The 18112-nt window shown below is 37.3% G+C and overlaps 1 protein-coding gene across 5 annotated transcripts in view; it reads left to right on the top strand.

Moving 5' to 3' along the window:
• Window positions 1-17998, top strand: part of sbf1 (SET binding factor 1) — a 61564-nt gene extending 43566 nt beyond the window's left edge. For 4 of the 5 annotated variants that reach the window (XM_067391701.1, XM_067391703.1, XM_067391704.1 and 1 more), the window contains 23 exons: window positions 179-351; window positions 512-585; window positions 3759-3951; window positions 4187-4317; window positions 5282-5457; window positions 6156-6292; window positions 6386-6593; window positions 6701-6897; window positions 7647-7784; window positions 7926-8021; window positions 8259-8333; window positions 8684-8856; window positions 9056-9238; window positions 9346-9447; window positions 9531-9716; window positions 11169-11295; window positions 11431-11561; window positions 11772-12011; window positions 12109-12216; window positions 12299-12504; window positions 15029-15116; window positions 15272-15403; window positions 15503-17998. In XM_067391701.1, the coding sequence (XP_067247802.1) occupies window positions 179-351; window positions 512-585; window positions 3759-3951; window positions 4187-4317; window positions 5282-5457; window positions 6156-6292; window positions 6386-6593; window positions 6701-6897; window positions 7647-7784; window positions 7926-8021; window positions 8259-8333; window positions 8684-8856; window positions 9056-9238; window positions 9346-9447; window positions 9531-9716; window positions 11169-11295; window positions 11431-11561; window positions 11772-12011; window positions 12109-12216; window positions 12299-12504; window positions 15029-15116; window positions 15272-15403; window positions 15503-15601 (3373 nt within the window). In that variant the 3' untranslated portion in view covers window positions 15602-17998. The remainder of the gene's footprint in view (window positions 1-178; window positions 352-511; window positions 586-3758; window positions 3952-4186; window positions 4318-5281; window positions 5458-6155; window positions 6293-6385; window positions 6594-6700; window positions 6898-7646; window positions 7785-7925; window positions 8022-8258; window positions 8334-8683; window positions 8857-9055; window positions 9239-9345; window positions 9448-9530; window positions 9717-11168; window positions 11296-11430; window positions 11562-11771; window positions 12012-12108; window positions 12217-12298; window positions 12505-15028; window positions 15117-15271; window positions 15404-15502) is intronic. The other variant, XM_067391705.1, reaches the window with a different exon arrangement.
• Window positions 17999-18112: the final 114 nt, after the last annotated feature.

An 18112-nucleotide genomic window follows, 5' to 3' on the forward strand; every position in this document is an offset into this window, starting at 1 on the left:
ATTAAATGAAATTAAATATAAAATAATAAAATAAAATAATACCTGTGCTGCTGTGTTTGGGCACAATAAGACATACCATTTTTAAAAATAAAATAAAGTCAAATTAAAGGTATAGTAAAATAAAGAAAAATAAAATAAAAAATATTACACAACTAATTTTATTTCCCCATTTGTCCAGTATTGCTGGCAGCATGGCAGAAAGCTACGACACAGAGAGCGGCTTTGAGGATGCCGAAAGCTCGGATGTTGCAAACTCGGTAGTTCGGTTCATCAACCGTTTTGTTGACAAAGTGTGCAACGAGAGTGGCGTGACCAACGAACACCTGAAGGCCCTTCACACAATGATACCAGGTAAAAGGATTTTCACACCTGTTTTGCAGCTAAAAGGACACACCTGTTGATTTTCACGGACAATGCAGCCATCAGAGCGGGTCTGAACAGAGCTAAATTTGTTTTTCTTTTAATTGCAATTCTTTAAAAATGTTAATATTCCATTTTGTTTCTCTTTTAGACATTGTTCAGATGCACATCGAGACATTGGACGCTGTTCACAGGGAGAGCAAACGACTGCCGCCTATCCAAAAGGTAACCAACTCATTGTTTTATGTTCCGCTGGGCAGGAAATGCAGTGTAGAAAACCAGGCAGATCCACCCACATACCACTTCAACCCCACCACCCTTGAGTCAGAGTGCCAAGGCAGGTACGTTTGCGTGACGTGACACTGACCGTGGCCTGAGTGATGCATGCTGGTCTTATTGGCCTGCTGTTCTGAGCACACTTTAGTCTGATGTTCTGCCATGCTTTTTTTTTTTTTAACTCATAGGGTTGATTTTATCGCAGAACCTAGTGCAAAATTACCATAACGTCCTAGCAGAACGCCCTAACAAAACCTTTATGGTTCATTTCATTTGTTTTGAGACAAATTTAGACTTTTCCACTGTATTGCACAATCCACCTCCTATTATATCTAATCTCAAGGCAGTCTTAAAGGGATAGTTTGGGCAAAAATGCAAATTATCTTCATTTACTCTCACTCATGTTGTTCCAAACCTGTTTGCCTTTATTTTATTTTATTTTATTTTATTTATTTTATTTTATTTTGTTTTATTTTGTTTTAAAAGAACATATGCTTTTTTATTTATTTTATTTTATTTTATTTTATTTTAAAAGAACATCTGCTTTTTTATTTTATTTTATTTTATTTTATTTTATTTTATTTTATTTTAAAAGAACACCTGCTATTATTTTTTTATTTTATTTTATTTTAAAAGAACATCTGCTTTTTTCATTTTATTTTATTTTAAAAGAACATCTGCTTTTTTATTTTATTTTAAAAGAACACCTGCTATTTTTATTTTATTTTATTTTAAAAGAACATCTGCTTTTTTATTTTATTTTATTTTATAAGAACATCTGCTTTTTTTATTTTATTTTAAAAGAACACCTGCTTTTATTTTATTTTATTTTATTTTATTTTAATAACCTGCTGCTATTTTATTTTACTTTACTTTTGTGTTTCATGGAAGACAGTCAGTAAAATGGGTGTGGAACAGAATAAATTGAGTCATTTATTCCTTTAAATGCCCACCTTTTATCGCAATGGCAGAACTGCGCAGTGAAGTGTGGTAAAGACCTTGCAGTGTTTTTTTTTTTTTTGACTTGACTGTATTTTCACTCCACTGAGTTCTAAAGAAAAGTACTCTGTGCTGGAGAAGCCAGTCATGCATCTTTCATCACTCATTGCCTAGCAACCAGTGCTATCATGGGACGCTAGCATTGAACACTTTCATAAGAACTCAAGTGAGTGAGTGTGAATGGACCCCGACTAATGTACAGCTCTAGACAAATGGGCTGAAGATCGAGGACACGTTCCTCTGAAAGACAGTAGATGATCATGAGATCAGTAAATCATTCAGAATCACAGCATCAAATGTGATGAAACTGGGTTGAAGAGCCCACTGTTTTTGCCCCATAATGCATTTGTTTATTTGGAAAAAAAAAGAGAGAAAAATGCTAGCATCGATTAAATAAACATAGACTACTTTTCCCTGATGAAAATGTTGCTTCTGGCATTTCTGGACTTATGAAATTTTGTTAGAAGAACTGTGGGAATGAAAACGTTTTACAGAATGTTTTACAATCTGAATTCTAAATAGACTTATCCAAGTATCCCATGCTTTAAGCCAACGTGAAATCAAAATGGACCCTATTTACTTTGTAATGCATGTCAGATGTTGATTTGTGCATGATTCATCAGTGTACATTAGGGATTTCCCAGTTCGGAAAGGCATGTAAAATAAAAAACGCATTCTACTGAGTGCCTAAAGGGACATGGTTAGGCTTGTTGCTGTAGTCGGTTACTTTACAGTACATCATGATTTCACTTATAATGTGACAAGAGTGAGGCCAGATGACTGACAGGATGATGTCAAAGGATTTGGTGCACAACAAATCCTGAGCTTCATTGACAGATATCTTATATGTGTGGTCAGTACCGCCACTCCCTCTACACAGAGTACACAAGATCACGAATTCGAAAGTGAAAGTAAGTCGCGAGCGCACCGGCAAAAGGCAGTTTCAGTACTCCGCATATCCCTGATGCCTGCAAAATTATATAATTACCCAACAATATAATTACGAATAGTCAAATATTCATCCTAAAGGGACATGGTGATGGAAAACAAGTTTTTAAAAAAAGTGTGAGTTTCAGTTTGCGTGCTTGGATTTATCATGGATTCACTGAATTTACGGCCAACAAACCAACGTAGCAAAACTTACTGAATATTCAGTCTGTAATTCAGTTCAAATATTCAGTAAGTTTTGCTACGTTGCTTTGTTGGCCGTAAATTCAGTGAATCCATTATATATCCCAAGCACGCAAACTGAAACTCGCACTTTTTTTAAAAACTTTTTTTTTTCCATCACCATGTCCCTTTAGGGGCTCCGTAAAATGCTAATTTTCTTTCTGAATATAGTATTCGGATTCGGGGCACATCTCTAGTGCACATTATTCAGAAGAAAAGAAAAATGTCTTTTGTAATCTTTCATCAAAATATTAAAACTAATATTGCTTTGTTGTTGTTTTTGGTACTGAAGTCAATTAAATTTATGAAAAAATTGTGATTTAAGATTAAAAAATTAGATAATTTGATTTTAAAAATAGCTAATTTGATAAATTGGTTATTTAAAAAATATGGTTATTTGATTTAAAAATTAGTTAAAAAAAAAAAATCCAGTTGTTAATGTAATTTGCAGTAATAGAATATAATGTAAGTGCAAAGAAGTGAAACCTTTTGGGATCTGTTGAGATGCTCTTATGGTTGTACTTATTTTGATATGTAACGCCGTCATGATCCAGTTCCCATGGATAGAATCGGTCCCACTTGATTGAATATCCTGTTTTACTTGAAAAGAAGTCACTTTATGAATACAGTTTCATATTGACCTGAAACTTTCTCTTGAATTTGGACTGACACGTCCTCAATAGACTGAAAGTGTTTTTACATGCTCAAGACCATTAACCCACAGAAATGTCAAACCAGCTGAGAGGAAATGCACCTTTTGTGATTTGAATGATCTGTTTCCTCCAGTTCATGATATGTTGAAGCATTCTGCATGCTTGATGTGATTAATTTTACATTTGAGCAACTTGAACATAATATATGCTGACAGTCATTCCTTTCCTTTTTTGCTTTCCTCAATATCTTTCTTTTAATTTACTAGTCTTTTCTCTCTATTTCCTCTTTATTTTCTCCAGCCCAAGCTTTTGAGACCAACTCTACTGCCCGGTGAGGAGTTTGTGATGGAAGGCATGCGAGTGCACCTCATAGCAGACGGCCGAGAGGAAGCCACTGGCTCGATGGGTGGTCCGCCCCTGCTGCCTGCCGAAGGAGCCATCTTTCTCACTACCTACCGGCTCATCTTCAAGGGCACACCCACCGACCCTCTCGGTATGCTCCTGTTGGTTAAGAGGGATTGATTTTGCATGATTAGATGAGAGAAGCAAGTCTGTTGGTCATGAATTATAGAAATGTTGTCCTTGTCTCAAGTAATGTTCTGTTTAAGAGATGTAGGACACTAACTTGACTCTTTGTGCTCATACTGTGAAGTATGAAAACGGAAATCAACACAAAAACCCTTTTTGGAGGTGCAATAAATGTTGCCGTATGTGTTTGTATTGTGCAGTTGGAGAGCAAGTGGTCACCCGCTCCTTCCCTATCGCCTCCCTCACAAAAGAGAAGCGGATCTCTAATCTCAATCTTCCCATGGATCAGTTCATACAGGATGGTCTCCAGCTGCGTTCCTGCACTTTTCAGGTATTGAGCATCACCTGCCTTTCCTTTTGCTCCATCGCTCACATTACATGAAGTTATATAAGTGCACAAAAACCCTTCCCATTCAGTTAATACAGATTAATATTACATTATATATTATGTAATTTAATTTTATATAATGTTATATATTATTCCGTTTTTTTTTTTTTTTATAACGAAGCAGTATTTTTATGTATATTTAGTATTGTCTGAGTCCCTTTAAAGCAATTCATTTCACTCGGCTGCCATATTTGAAACTCCTGTTGGGCAGCTATGTCAGTCATGCAAGTCCAGCTCCTATCTCTTTGAATGAGGAACATCAAATTCTCCAAAGCACTTTAGCTTCTTTAGCTTTATTTATAAGGTTGGACTCATTCCACCATATTGCACGTTGCACTTTCTCCCATTCATAGTAATATGAGTGCACTAGGGTTGCGCGATTAATTGAAATGAAACCACATGCAATTTGGCAAAGGTTGTGATTATTTTATGCGCAGCTTCTCAGTAAAGCACAGCTCTGTGATCAGTAGTAAATGCTGCTCCTTCTGAACGCCAGAGGGTGCTCTCTCCAGAAACTCCACGAAGTCGATAACACGCGTCATTACAGGAAATCCCTATGGCAATCATTCTGTTGTTGTAGCTGAGTAAACATAATCGCAGCCTTTTGCGATTTCATAATGACAAAATTGCCAAATGGGTTTAAGCGCGATTTCATGTTAATTGCAATTAATCGTGCAGCCCTAGAGTGCACCATCTTTGTATATCTAAAGTCTTTGGAATTGTTTTAGATGGCACAAAAAACTCAACTGACCATTTAGATAATGACAAAAACCTTTATCGGACTTGGTGTGAAGGATTTTGGTGCAAAAAAATTGCTTGCAAATATTTTTATTTGTGATTTGGTGTCATGCGAGTTGATCAAGCCTGGATTTTTCTCAGTTACTTTAATCTTTCTTCTCTCTTGTAGCTTATGAAGATCGCCTTTGATGAGGAGGTGGCGTCGGATCTCGCTGAGGTGTTCAGGAAGCACATGCATAAGCTCAGATACCCACAGCACGTCCAGGGCACGTTTGCCTTCACTGTGGGTCAGTCTGCCAAACTTGTGGTGGAGCACAAGACCAAGGACAAGAACCAGTCGCTAAAGTAAGAACTAATGGATGTTAGTCTAGGATGGAAGGATCTTCTCCTTTAAACAACACAACTCTCAGCACATCATTTCTGTTTTTTTTGCCCATCTTTCTCTCACACTCACATAAATGCTTTCTCGATCCAACCTCTTCCTGTTTGGGTCATGTGTCCCAGTGGCACTGGTTAAAAACCAGTGAGAGCGAGAGGAAAAGAAATGGCATTTGGCGATGCTGCGCAAGCCTTGAATTATTTAGCAGTAGAAAATTCGAAAGCTTTTGCATTTAGATCCTGCATTAGCAGCAAATGGGTGTCATGGCAAACTCAGATGCGGTTCTGTTTTTCGCTGCCCTTGAAGGCAGGACCAATTATCTTCAAACTCTTTTAAAAGCAGCTTTTAGTGTTTTAGAAAAATACACCATGACAGCAGCTCAGACAGTCTTCCCTCTAGGCTTGGAAAAAGTGCTTGATATCTACATGCAAACATGGTTTATAGTGAGCTATGTGAAAATGTATATTATAAAATATTGTTTTATATTTGTTTTATTATTTTTTTATATTTGACCTTACAATATAAATATTCAAGGTGTATTTAACTGTTGAGGAATATGTGTAAATATGTATTTTTATTTTATATGTATTGATTCTTGAATATTAATATAACATTAATATGATTTTTCAAGTGATTAAAAGGTTTGAGCTGCTGTTTCTTCTAGAACGCTGTCTAAAAACCTGGTTAAGACCGCAAAGAGGACCATTGGGCGTCAACATGTAACCCGGAAGAAGTATTCCCCACCGACCTGGGAAAACCGCAGCAGTTTGCAGTCAGAGATTGATGAGGATGAGATCTCTGGTAAGATGAACACAAAAACATACACTCATACTTTGACATTTTGATCACCAACACGTGATTATGCAATATAATGCAACTTCTTTGATTGAACAGTGTCTGAAGAGCCGGACCAGAGTTCGCTCACGCTCTCCTCCACCATCCGTTCGTCAGACCGCCAGACCATGAGTAATGTGGTTGAGCGGGCCTGCTGTCGTGACTATCAGCGCCTGGGACTGGGAACGCTCAGCAACAGCCTGACGCGCTCTAAAAACGAACCCTTCCGGATCTCCACCGTCAACCGGATGTACACGGTCTGCCGAAGGTGAGTCCCAGATTTCTCAGAAACAAAATTTCAAACACTGTTAACCATTGTATTGGCGTAGTATTTATGTCTAAATCTCATCTCGCCTTTCTGTCCATGTGTTTCAGCTACCCGGGGTTACTGATCGTGCCTCAGAGCATCCCTGATTCCACCATCCAGCGCATCTGCCGCTGCTACCGGCAGAACCGCTTTCCTGTGGTGTGCTGGAGGAACTCCCGCACCAAAGCTGTGCTGCTGCGCTCTGCCGGCCTGCATGCTAAAGGCGTTGTGGGCTTCTTTAAATCACCCAATGCACCCACTGCAGGTCAAATTTTAATTTTTTAAGTATCTTATCTAGTAATCGTTTTTATTTTATTTTATTTTATTATTTATATATTTTTTAAATATTTATTTTTTTAGCATTATACTGTATTGTATTTCAATTAATATTAATTAATATTTATATTTTAAATAAGTGTTATTTTAGTGTTTTTTATATACTATTATAGTATTTATTAATATTTTGAATTAGTTTCAAAAAATTATTTTCTTCAATTTTCATTTTAGTTAATTTTGTTATGTGCTTTTGTCATTTTTATTAGTTTTTTTTAATACTTATATTTAGGTTTAATTTATATTTCAATTTCAGATTTAGTCATTTTAGTACTTCAACCTTATTTCAAGGTAGCATTTCTATTTTTTTTTTTTTTTCTCCAAGTCTTTCATCTAATCTTAGATTTTATTTTATTTCAGCTTTATTTCAATTCGCGTTTTCATTTTAATTAATTATAACACTGGTATAAGTATACAAAAGTATATTACATATTATAGGCTATTTATGCGTTTGGCAGTCACTTTTATACATTCAAGACCTGCATTTTATCAGTTCATGCATTCCCTGGGAATCAAACCCATGACCTTTGGCATGCTAGCACCTCTGTTCTTCTGTTTGAGCTCTACTATTTAAGCCCAGCTCTCTAACCACCCAGCCACATTTACATGAAGCAGATGAGCACAGGAAGAGACCAACCAGAGTATATTGATGGAATAAAACTAAGTTGTGTTTGGTTTCAGGCCCGTCCCAGGCCGACTCCACCAGCCTGGAGCAGGAAAAGTATTTGCAGGCCATCATCAGCTCCATGCCCTCGTACAGTGAAGCCAGCGGGAGGAACACACTCAGCGGCTTCACCTCCTCACACATGAGCACCTCAGGTCAGACTGTGACCCTAACCTTACTCTACCCCACCAATACTAATCCTCAAAATCCATGTCAGACAATTAGATGCACCTTAACAATTCACTTGTGATATTCACACCCTAATGTGTTATGTGTGTATTATTTTTGGGCCTCAGACTCATCAGACAAACTGAGGCAGCCTAAAATTGGAGCTTTAATGAAACAAGTCATGGGGACTAAAGAGGATGTTCCAGGAACCTTCAGTCGAGGAGGTGAGAAGTGTGTCTAAGACATTATAAGATCCTCACGACTTAACCACACCATTCATTCCTTTGTTCCCAACCATTTATATTCAAATATAATTTGACATTCAATCCTACTTGACAGAGGAAGTCATTGTGTGCATTTTTGTATTGGCTTGTTATGCTAATGTTAATTAACTGGGCTAAAATATCTGCCCGAATTTGTTTGCTGATAGTAATAGGCATTTTTATGTCATCTGACCTTAGCGCTGGGTCAGAGGGCAAGGGTCATCTCCCTCTCCCAGCCTAGAGTTTCAGTCAAGGCCCGCAACTCGCCTAGAGGTACAGTAGGCCCGCCCCTGCTCTCAAATCTAACCAATCAAATTTCTCGACAATGACGCCAGCAAGTTTGAGCACTAAGTTTCCATGTAGTGTTGTCATCCTCTTTTATCTGTGCTAACTAATCGTTGACCACCATGTCTGTTTGATTTGTATTGTTTGTGCGGATGTTATGAGCATCTCTTTGCATGTGATTCACCAGATCGTCATTGTCATTGTCTATAACGTGTTTATAGAAATCCCAAATTCTCTGCACCAATACCCAAATAAACACAAACGATTCCACATAGCAGAATTAATTGCCCATTCTCCAGCAGTAAATGATCTCCATCGGTCCTCTTTGTGTTTCTCAGGGAAATGGGGCAGTATTCGTGGAAGCGGGCGGCTCAGCACGTATAACCCTGATGTGGGGAACAGGCTGGCAGGGAAAGAGTCTCCCCAGGCTAATGGAGGCCCAACCGAGACCTATTTCCTTCGCCAACAGAGAGCGTATCTCTACATCATTGGAGACAAGTCCCAGCTCAAGGTTACTGGCTTAAAATATATAAACTTTCATAGGAATATGACTCTCTATATATAAAGTAACTTACAAAAACAAAATTTCCAAGAGCTGCAAATTGCTTCCTACGATAAAGATTCAATATATTCTAGATTTAATTAAACCTATTAATTGCAGTATTGTGGGTGCACAAGTTAAACTCCGAGCCTTGTGGTGTCTTGTTCAGGGTGGAAAGCAGGACTCCTTCCAACAGTGGGAGGTGGTGCCCATCGAGGTCTTCGATGTACGGCAGGTGAAGAACAGTTTCAAGAAGCTGATGAAAGCCTGTGTGCCTTCCTCCTCATCCAACCCAAATGATCAAAACATGACTTTTCACCGTTGCCTGGAGGAGTCTGAGTGGATGAATCTGGTACCTTACACCTTTTCTCATTTTAATAGCTTACGTTTTAAAAACCAGTGTATTAGTCTGCTGCAATTTTTGATGTTATTGATGTTTATTGTGTTTGTGTCCCATAGCTTCATAGGGTTTTACAGGTGTCCGTTCTTGTTGTGGAGCTGCTGGACACTGGTTCCTCTGTCATGGTTAGTCTGGAAGATGGCTGGGATGTCACAACACAGGTAGGACACACACTTAAACATGCGTGAGCTGTGTCTGCTATAGATTTTGGGCCATGTGTGCATTAATGCTGTGTTGGATGTAGGTGGTGTCCTTGGTGCAGCTGCTGTCGGATCCATACTACCGAACGATTGATGGCTTCAGGCTGCTCGTGGAGAAAGAGTGGTTGTCGTTTGGCCATAGATTCAGCCACCGTGGAGCCCAGACGCTAACCAGCCAGAGCAGCGGATTCACACCTATCTTCCTTCAGTTCCTCGACTGTGTGCACCAGGTATGTGTTCTGGTGGTTGTTTGATAAAGGTTTTCTAGTGGCTGACACCAGTAGCTAGAGAGCAGGGATGACTGATAATAATCTCAACCTTCCGCTGGTCAAGAAAATAGTATTATTATCTGTAATTGTACATGCACATGCGTTTGCAATAAAAGCCAGTATTTTAAGATTTTTTTTTAGCTTATTTGTTAATGTTTCACCATTTTCTTTATGCACTCCAATGCATGCTATTATTGCATACAGGATGTCTCACTTGTTTACATGCATTATTTATATTTATTCGGTTTTTCATTGGAGCTGTTAAAATCTATTTCTGGAAAGGTCTTATCTTGTTCACATGTGCGTGGTCAGATGACTGTTTTGTTGGATGCTGATAAAAAGCAATCACCACAATCTTGGAAAGTGTTGTCCAAAAGAAAGGAAAAAGGAAGGAACCTTATCTGTTTGGTGATTATGTGAGCAGGTACAAGAAATGCAGCAGGAATAGAAAGGGAGCTTTGTTAATACATGCTGATATACTCATACGTGTCCCAACTTCCTGCTTTGTCACTCTAAACCAGCCACACATTCAAAGATGAGACACCGTACTTTAACTCACTCGGATTGTGCAAGACTTATCCGGTTAATTTACCCTGAAGATAAGGAAAGACTTTCTTTCCCCGCACATATAAAGAATGAGATTGCTTAATAGTGGGATTTAAGGACATTGGATCTGGATTTAACAAGATATCAAAGATGATTATCTTTTACACAATAAAAACGATTAAGCTTCTAGAAATCCAGATGATCTTGTTTCTTATCCCATGTCCTTCTCACTTATGTCTGTTCCATTAAAATGGCTTTTATCTCTGTCCCAATATGTTAAGTCTTGGGTCAGGTTTTTTTTTTCTTTTCATATATACTATATATATGGTTCTAAAGGTATTTTTCAAATGTTGTGATGACATTCTTAGTTTATAGTTGTTGTTTCATTATTTATGCAACAAAATGAGTAAATTATTTTTTAAATACTGTGGTGGGTGGAAAAAAATACATTGCCATCCTTGTCAAGTAGAAGACTATATGTAAGAAAACTTGCCCAGTATATTCTCTGCTCCTTAAAAATGGCTTTTACCTCATACACAGTTTGTAGATACCTTCATAATTACTTTTCTGATTGATGCAAAAATGCATACATATGATTTACAGATGAACTGCTTAATATTTCTAAAGGTGTCCCACAAGGTTCAGTCTTGGGCCCGGTTCTTTTTGTCATATATACTCTTATATATGGTTTTGTGTTGTGGTTTTGGGCATATAAACCCGGCTGTTACAATTCGCTTTTAGTAGTCTTGTGATGGTTTTCCAGTCAGTCCATGTTTAATGCAAGCAAATTTAATTAGTAGTTCTGCACATTCAGATCCGATAGATGCTACATTTCCATATTCTCCCATCTGCTAATTTTCACAACAGATCCATCTGCAGTTCCCCATGGAATTTGAGTTCAGTCAGTACTACCTGAAGTTCCTAGCCTACCACTACGTCTCCAACCGCTTCCGCACCTTCCTGCTGGACTCAGACTATGAGCGCATAGAACTTGGTGAGTCTAAATTGACAACCATTAATCGACAACTTTTCAACACAATGCCAGCTGTAATCTTTGACTCTCGTAATGAGATTGTGATCTTTTCATGTTATTGCTATTTGGACCTATTGCAATGTGTTTTCTGTTTAGGTGTCTTGTATGAGGAAAAAGGCGAGAGGAAGAACCCTCAAGTGTGTAAGTCTGTCTGGGATTACATTGACCGACTCAACAAGAAGAGCCCCATATTCTACAACTACATGTTTTCACCTGAGGAAGAAGAGGTCACTTTCTACTTTTGTTCTTGTCTTTCTCAGTTTAGTTTGAGATTAAGTTGACTTTTTTCATTATGTAATTTGCAACTCATAACCATTAAAACATGTATACATGTCCTTCTATTGATGTTAGTTTTTTAAATGAGTGATACTCTAGTGCCCTCTGTTGGTTAGTGTGTGTAACTCACATTCCTTCTTTTTTTTTTTTTTTTTTTGCAGGTCTTAAAGCCCTACAGCTTCATCTCCAACTTGAAGGTTTGGGACTTTTACACGGAGGAAACGCTTTCTGAGGGTCCATCCTTTGACTGGGAATTAGTGCGGGGTCGACAGGAGAAGCTACAGGAAGAAGCTGGTGAAAAGCAGGAGACGACAGCACCCAAGTCCCAGCGGAGGATCGTCTGGCCTTGCTATGACAGCCTCAGTAAAGTAGTGCCTGATGCCATCACCAAACTCTTGCAGGTGTGGAATAAAGCAAAAGTCCTCATTCTAATGAAATGATCTTCTTTATATATGTATCCTGATGATCGTCTTAAAATATGTGTGTGTTTGTGAGCAGGATGTGCAGAACCTGGAAACTGAGTTGGGACAACCTACGGAGAAATGGAAGGACACGTGGGACAAGATTAAGACTGCCCAAAGGGTTGAGTCCAGGCTAGAGAGCAGGGTAAGAGACTTCATAACATCTTAACTCCATCTACAAATTATTAATGGGATGGTGTACTCATAGTCTGTTTCTCCTTCCCCAGCAATCATTTTCCAGCTCTCTGCTCATGTCGTCTAATATGAGTCACCAGCGGCGCTCTCAGGGTGTGTATCTGCAAGAGAGTGGAGTCGGCTCCTCCATTAACCTGGCCTTGGACTGTGAGGTCAACGCCACGTCCACACCTGCAGCTGGTCGGCCCAGTACCAGCACGCTCTACAGCCAGTTTCAGAGCACTGAGAGCGAGAACAGGTCTGTGATTATGGGGAAATGACACTCTCAGCTTTAGTTATGGTTGTATAGGTGTAACGCATGGACTAGTGTTATCAAAAGTGCCGACCGTAATACCAAGTCGGTACTGAAATTTAAAAAATTTGATGCTTTGAGCGCTGTTGAGCGGATTCGTAAACGCCTCTGATTGGCTATTGTCATCATGCGCTCATCAGATATGTCTGTGATTGGCTATGATGATCAACGCACTGGAACGTAAATTTGAAAGTATTTTGAAAGCGGGCATAGACCAGTGTTAATTTCGTTGACGAATAATTTTCGTCATAATTTTCGTCAACGACATTTTTTTCACGGACGAAAACGAGACGATGACTACATAAAAATGTGTTTTGAAAGACTAAAACTATGACTAAAATCTACTCTAATATTCGTCAACGAATAAAAATGAGATGAAAATGAAATAGAGGGACGATTTGGGAAGATATCCAGTCAGGAACGCTGTCCTGTGTGGAAGATGTGCACATTTGAAGTGTAACGCGCTGATCTAACCGCGGGAAACGCGGCGCTGTTGCGCGCTCTACAGGCTCGCGCAGCAGTACTTCAGACTGCTTAGTAATTAATGAATAGCGCACATTTATGCCAAGAGATTGCTTATAAACTAATATTGATGAATTACGACAATGTTTACTACACTATGTTTATATGGTAATGTGTTGTAGGTTGTAAGAATGCATATTTATCTCCCTCATTAGTAGCCTGCTACAATAGGCTACAAAGCTGGCTGCAGACATTTCAGAATAAGAGTCACGGTGTATTTCGGGATGGTTTATAATTATTATTTTTTTCCTGGTCATTATTGTTATTTTGTTTATACAATAAACTGTATTTAATTTAATTTCTATTTAATTCATAGTAAACTACTGTATCTTCTGTCACAGGAAGGAAAGACTAAGAACATTATTTGACATATTATTCAATATATTTTACAAGTATAAGGGTTATTATAGTTAACTAAACCTAAAACCAAAGAAATCTTCATTATTTGAAGTAAACTAACTGAAATAAAAAATGAATATATATATAAAATGTAAACTTATTTTATTTCATCTAGTTTCTAAGCTTTACCTTAACCTGAGGTATTAAAATAACAGAAATAAAAACTTAGACATTTAAAAGCGAAAACTAAAAGACATAAACACAAAAAAATTAAAAATCTAAAACTAAAAATCAAATCGAATAAAATTTCAAACAAAAACTATAGTACCTCAATGATAAGTGTGTCAATCCATGAAATATGCTGAATTTTGCTCTTTCGTGTCTTTTTGCACTTGAATGGTCAAAAACCGTCCGTTTTGGCAAGCAAAGTACAGTTGGGTGAACATAAACAGTTTAGGGAATATCATATGTACCTATTTCAGTGTATAGGATCTGTGTATTGTTAGAGAAATGCTTTATGCATTACAATTTAACTAAATTAGATTTTAGTCGACTAAATCTACTATAGATTTAGTCGACTAAAATCTTATGATATTTAGTCGACTAGACTAAAACTAAAACAATTTCCGATGACTAAAATATGACTAAAACTAAATGGCATTTTAGTCAAAAGACTATGACTAAAACTAAATCAAAATTTGCTCTCAAAATTAACACTGGCATAGACACCTGCTTTCAAACAGTCCCTTGTGTATCTATGTAAGCGCTCGGTGAAGAGCGTCATTGATAACTATTTACAACATGTTTTTGAAGCGTTGATCATTGTAGCCAATCACAGACATATCTGATGAGCGCATGAACACAATGGCCAATGAGAGGTGTTTTCGAATCCGCTCAACAGCGCTCAAAGCATCACTAGCATGGACTTGTTTTTTTAAATCAACTTCCAAGATATTAGGTTAAAATTTATATGAATGTATAACTGAAAGTCTAAATTATAGGTCCTGTTACTGTTACCCTGTTAAGTTTTTTTCCCGATTTTTAATTTTATTTTTTTATTTTTATTGCCTTCGCTAGTTCACTTTAAATGGTCCAGTAGGGTGGAATTAATTTTTACACTTTTTTTTTTTTTTAATAAATCATTTATAATATTTTCTTTGTTTTAATTTTTTTTTTTTACCAGTGATGTTATTAAGTAAAAATATAAAAAATAATTTTCGGCATTTGAAATAAAGCTGAAATACAATTAAAAGTGTAAATATTAGATGAAAATTAGAAATGTCGCCTTGGCAAGTAACTGAAAAAATAAATTTCAGTTAAAGTACTATAATTACTAAAACTGAAATAAAAATATAATAATAATGTACATTTTAATAAATAATAAAATATTCTATAGACTAAAGCAAATTAAAATATTAATAAATACTCTAATAGTACATTAAAAACACTAAAATGACAGTTTTTAAAAGCTATATCATTGAAGAATTTGCAAAATGCTCTTCACTGTAGTTTTAAATGCAGTATGGATTGGTCTTGAATGTTGAATGTTTGAATGTCAGATCTTCTCTTTAATGAAAGTGATATTTATTTTCTTTATTTTTGGATATAGGAGCTTCGAGGGTATTTTATACAAAAAAGGCGCTTTGCTGAAACCTTGGAAACCACGTTGGTTTGTACTGGATAAGACCAAACACCAGGTAATTCATTGCAATTGAACATTTTGAAAACATTTTTGACCCATTTAGACCCATAATAATATCAGTATGCAGCAAATCTTGGATGTTTTAAATTAAAAATGAGTTTTTGGTTAGGAATAATTCAAAGGGACTGCTTTTGATGCTCTTTTTCCTAGTTGCGATACTACGAATCGAGGCAAGATAAAGAGTGTAAGGGAATGATCGAGCTCGCTGAAGTGGAATCTGTCATTCCAGGGACGCCCACCATGGGAGCACCTAAAAATATAGATGACAAAGCCTTCTTTGATGTAAGACCTCTATAATCAGCTCTCATTGCTTTATTCCTTTAGAAGTCACACAGCATTTTTTAAGCATGTTACCCCCCCCCCCCTCTCTCTCTCTTTCAGCTCAAGACGACCAAAAGAGTATACAACTTCTGTGCCCAGGACAGCATGAATGCGCAGTTATGGATGGACAGTATTCAGAGTTGCTTATCTGATGCGTAGTGGGGCGGGGCTTTGCAGAGAACAGAACTGTGACAATTTGTGGGGGGGCGGAGCCAGTGACAGACAGTGCTCATAGCCAATAGGCGACGCTTCCCCAGCGTTTACAGAGGAAAGTTGGAACGGGCTCCCGTGTCGGTGGTATTGAACTTTACAATGTCACACCTCACCACATTTCAGCATATTTTGTTTGTCGAAAAGCTACGAAGAATTCCCTTTAAGTGCACTCACCAGTGCTCGGCTTGTTTTAAACAGTCAACCCCCCTGGATGTTTCTCTTATGGTTGTTTGAAAAGGCATGATGTGCCGCTCACATCCCACCATATTGCTCCAATACTGCCAATGGCACCATTCAGCTATGCAGGGGGTCTAAAAATGCCCAATAACTAGCCACAGCTCGCAAAAGAGTGACCCCTAATGTAACGTTTAACCCCCTTACCATCACTATGCCACTGCTTGGAGTCGAACTGCACATCACATGTCCCGCCTTCTCATTGGCTAGACAAGTTCTCTCGCTCCCTCCTGATTGGTTGGCTTCGTCAAACAGGGTCTCCATGCAACGGTTCATGAAGGATTTGTGTTCAAGACTCATTTTCCATTATGTTATTTACATCAAAATAATAAGAAACGATCCATTGTTGTGACAGTTGACCATGTCCGAAAAGTAAAGTTATCAAAATGCCATCTGGAGATTCACATTTGACTGTTTACAAACTTTTGGGTTCTCCCTATGAAAATAAAAACCACTATTGCTTTTGAGAGTTTAAGGGATGCTGAAGGAAAAGGAGGGATGTATTTTGTCATAATTTATGCACAGAAAGATGATTCTTTGATTTTTAGAAGACGAAAAGACGGGGAGGACACGGTGTGTGTGTTTGAGATTTATAACCTCTTCGTTTCATCAAGTTTCTGTTTACACCAATCAGAGGCCAGAGACTGGAGCTGGTCGCAGTGACAGCTGGGTTCCGCATCATTTCCTGTAACAAAAATATATGAATTCCGAAACTCTTCAAACTTCAATTTGAGATGTATTATTGGACCTATGTGAGATATCAGACCTGCCATATCTATTTAGCAAATTGAACTAAAACTAAAAACCGAATCATCCTGTCCCGAAATCAAACGCGGGTCGCAGTCGTCATGCGCTTCTGTTCTCCAGCCTCTGAGCCCTAGATCTGTCAGAATCAGTGTTTTAGTTAGTCTGTTACCTGTTCTGTTTTGAATCCTGTACATAGAGGAGTTTGTTTATATTATTCCTTTAGAGAAAGGGTCTATTTTGCTGGACTTGGTGAGGATGCATAAAAGTATCACCTGTTTATCACAGGACTGCACCGTTGCAGGGTTTTTTTTGTTTTTGTTTTTTTTAATTCCAGATACAAGAACTAACACACATACACACACATGGTGTAAAATAGGGTAATACTTCAGAACTGTTGACAACAAAATTTGAATTGTAGATTTTTGTTCCAGTAACTCCCTTTGTATATAATACTCAAATGTGTATGTTAATGGTAGTAATTTATTTAACTTTGTCTCCTGAATATGAGCACCACTTAACTTTTAAATTAGAAATCCAATATGTGCCATTGTTTATCTCTCTGTTAACGTGACTAATGATTATATATATATATATATATATATATATATATATATATATTTTGGAAACCTTCAGATGTGACTCCTAAATAAACCCTAAATTTCTTTTTATTTTTTTATTTTTCTTCTTTGAAATGATCAGTGCAAGTTCACATAATTCGAGTCCTATAGGATGCAGCGGTTTTTGTAACATTCGTTATATCTGACAGCAAAAACTGCATAACATTTTTAATTATTTATTTTTCATACTTTTTTTTTTTTTTTTTTTAATTAGATTCATTTCATCTGATCCAGGTTGTGTTGTCAATCATGCCATATATATTTTTAGGATTAAACCACTGTGAGGTTCATGGCCTCCTGACATTTGTGTGTGCTGCTTTTTGTCTTTGTTTATTAAATTAAAACATAAATATCCCAATCCATCCTTAAAACACTAGAATATCTGCCCTTTGACTCTGTGTCAGATAAACTCGGAGAGGGGGGTAATAATTTTACTGTTTATAGGTGTTATTCTTGTTTTATGGATTGGTAGTGTTCCATAAAGGATAAAAAAAAAACAATAATGGTAATTATATCTTCGTTTACTCACTCTCATCTTTGGGGCAGAATTATTCTGGGGCAGAATTATGGCTTCAGTCACCATTTACTTGCAATTTGTAAAAAACAAAATGACGCTGTTCTTTCTTTTTGTGTGTGTGTGTGTGTGTGTTCCACGGAAGAAAGGTATACATATTTTGAACAGCATGTGTGTGTGTGTAAATAATTTCAGTTAATTTAAAAAATATTAAAAATGATTTTTGGGCGATGTCTGTAGCCTCATTTTACGCTTTCTGGACCTACATGTACATAGATTTATGTAGGGACTCATAGCACCATCTGCTGGTAAATCGTGAACATTACAGTAGCCGTAGCTTGGCTC

Source organism: Chanodichthys erythropterus, chromosome 8 (genome assembly GCF_024489055.1).
Source record: "Chanodichthys erythropterus isolate Z2021 chromosome 8, ASM2448905v1, whole genome shotgun sequence".
In the NCBI taxonomy this organism is placed as follows: Eukaryota; Metazoa; Chordata; class Actinopteri; order Cypriniformes; family Xenocyprididae; genus Chanodichthys; species Chanodichthys erythropterus.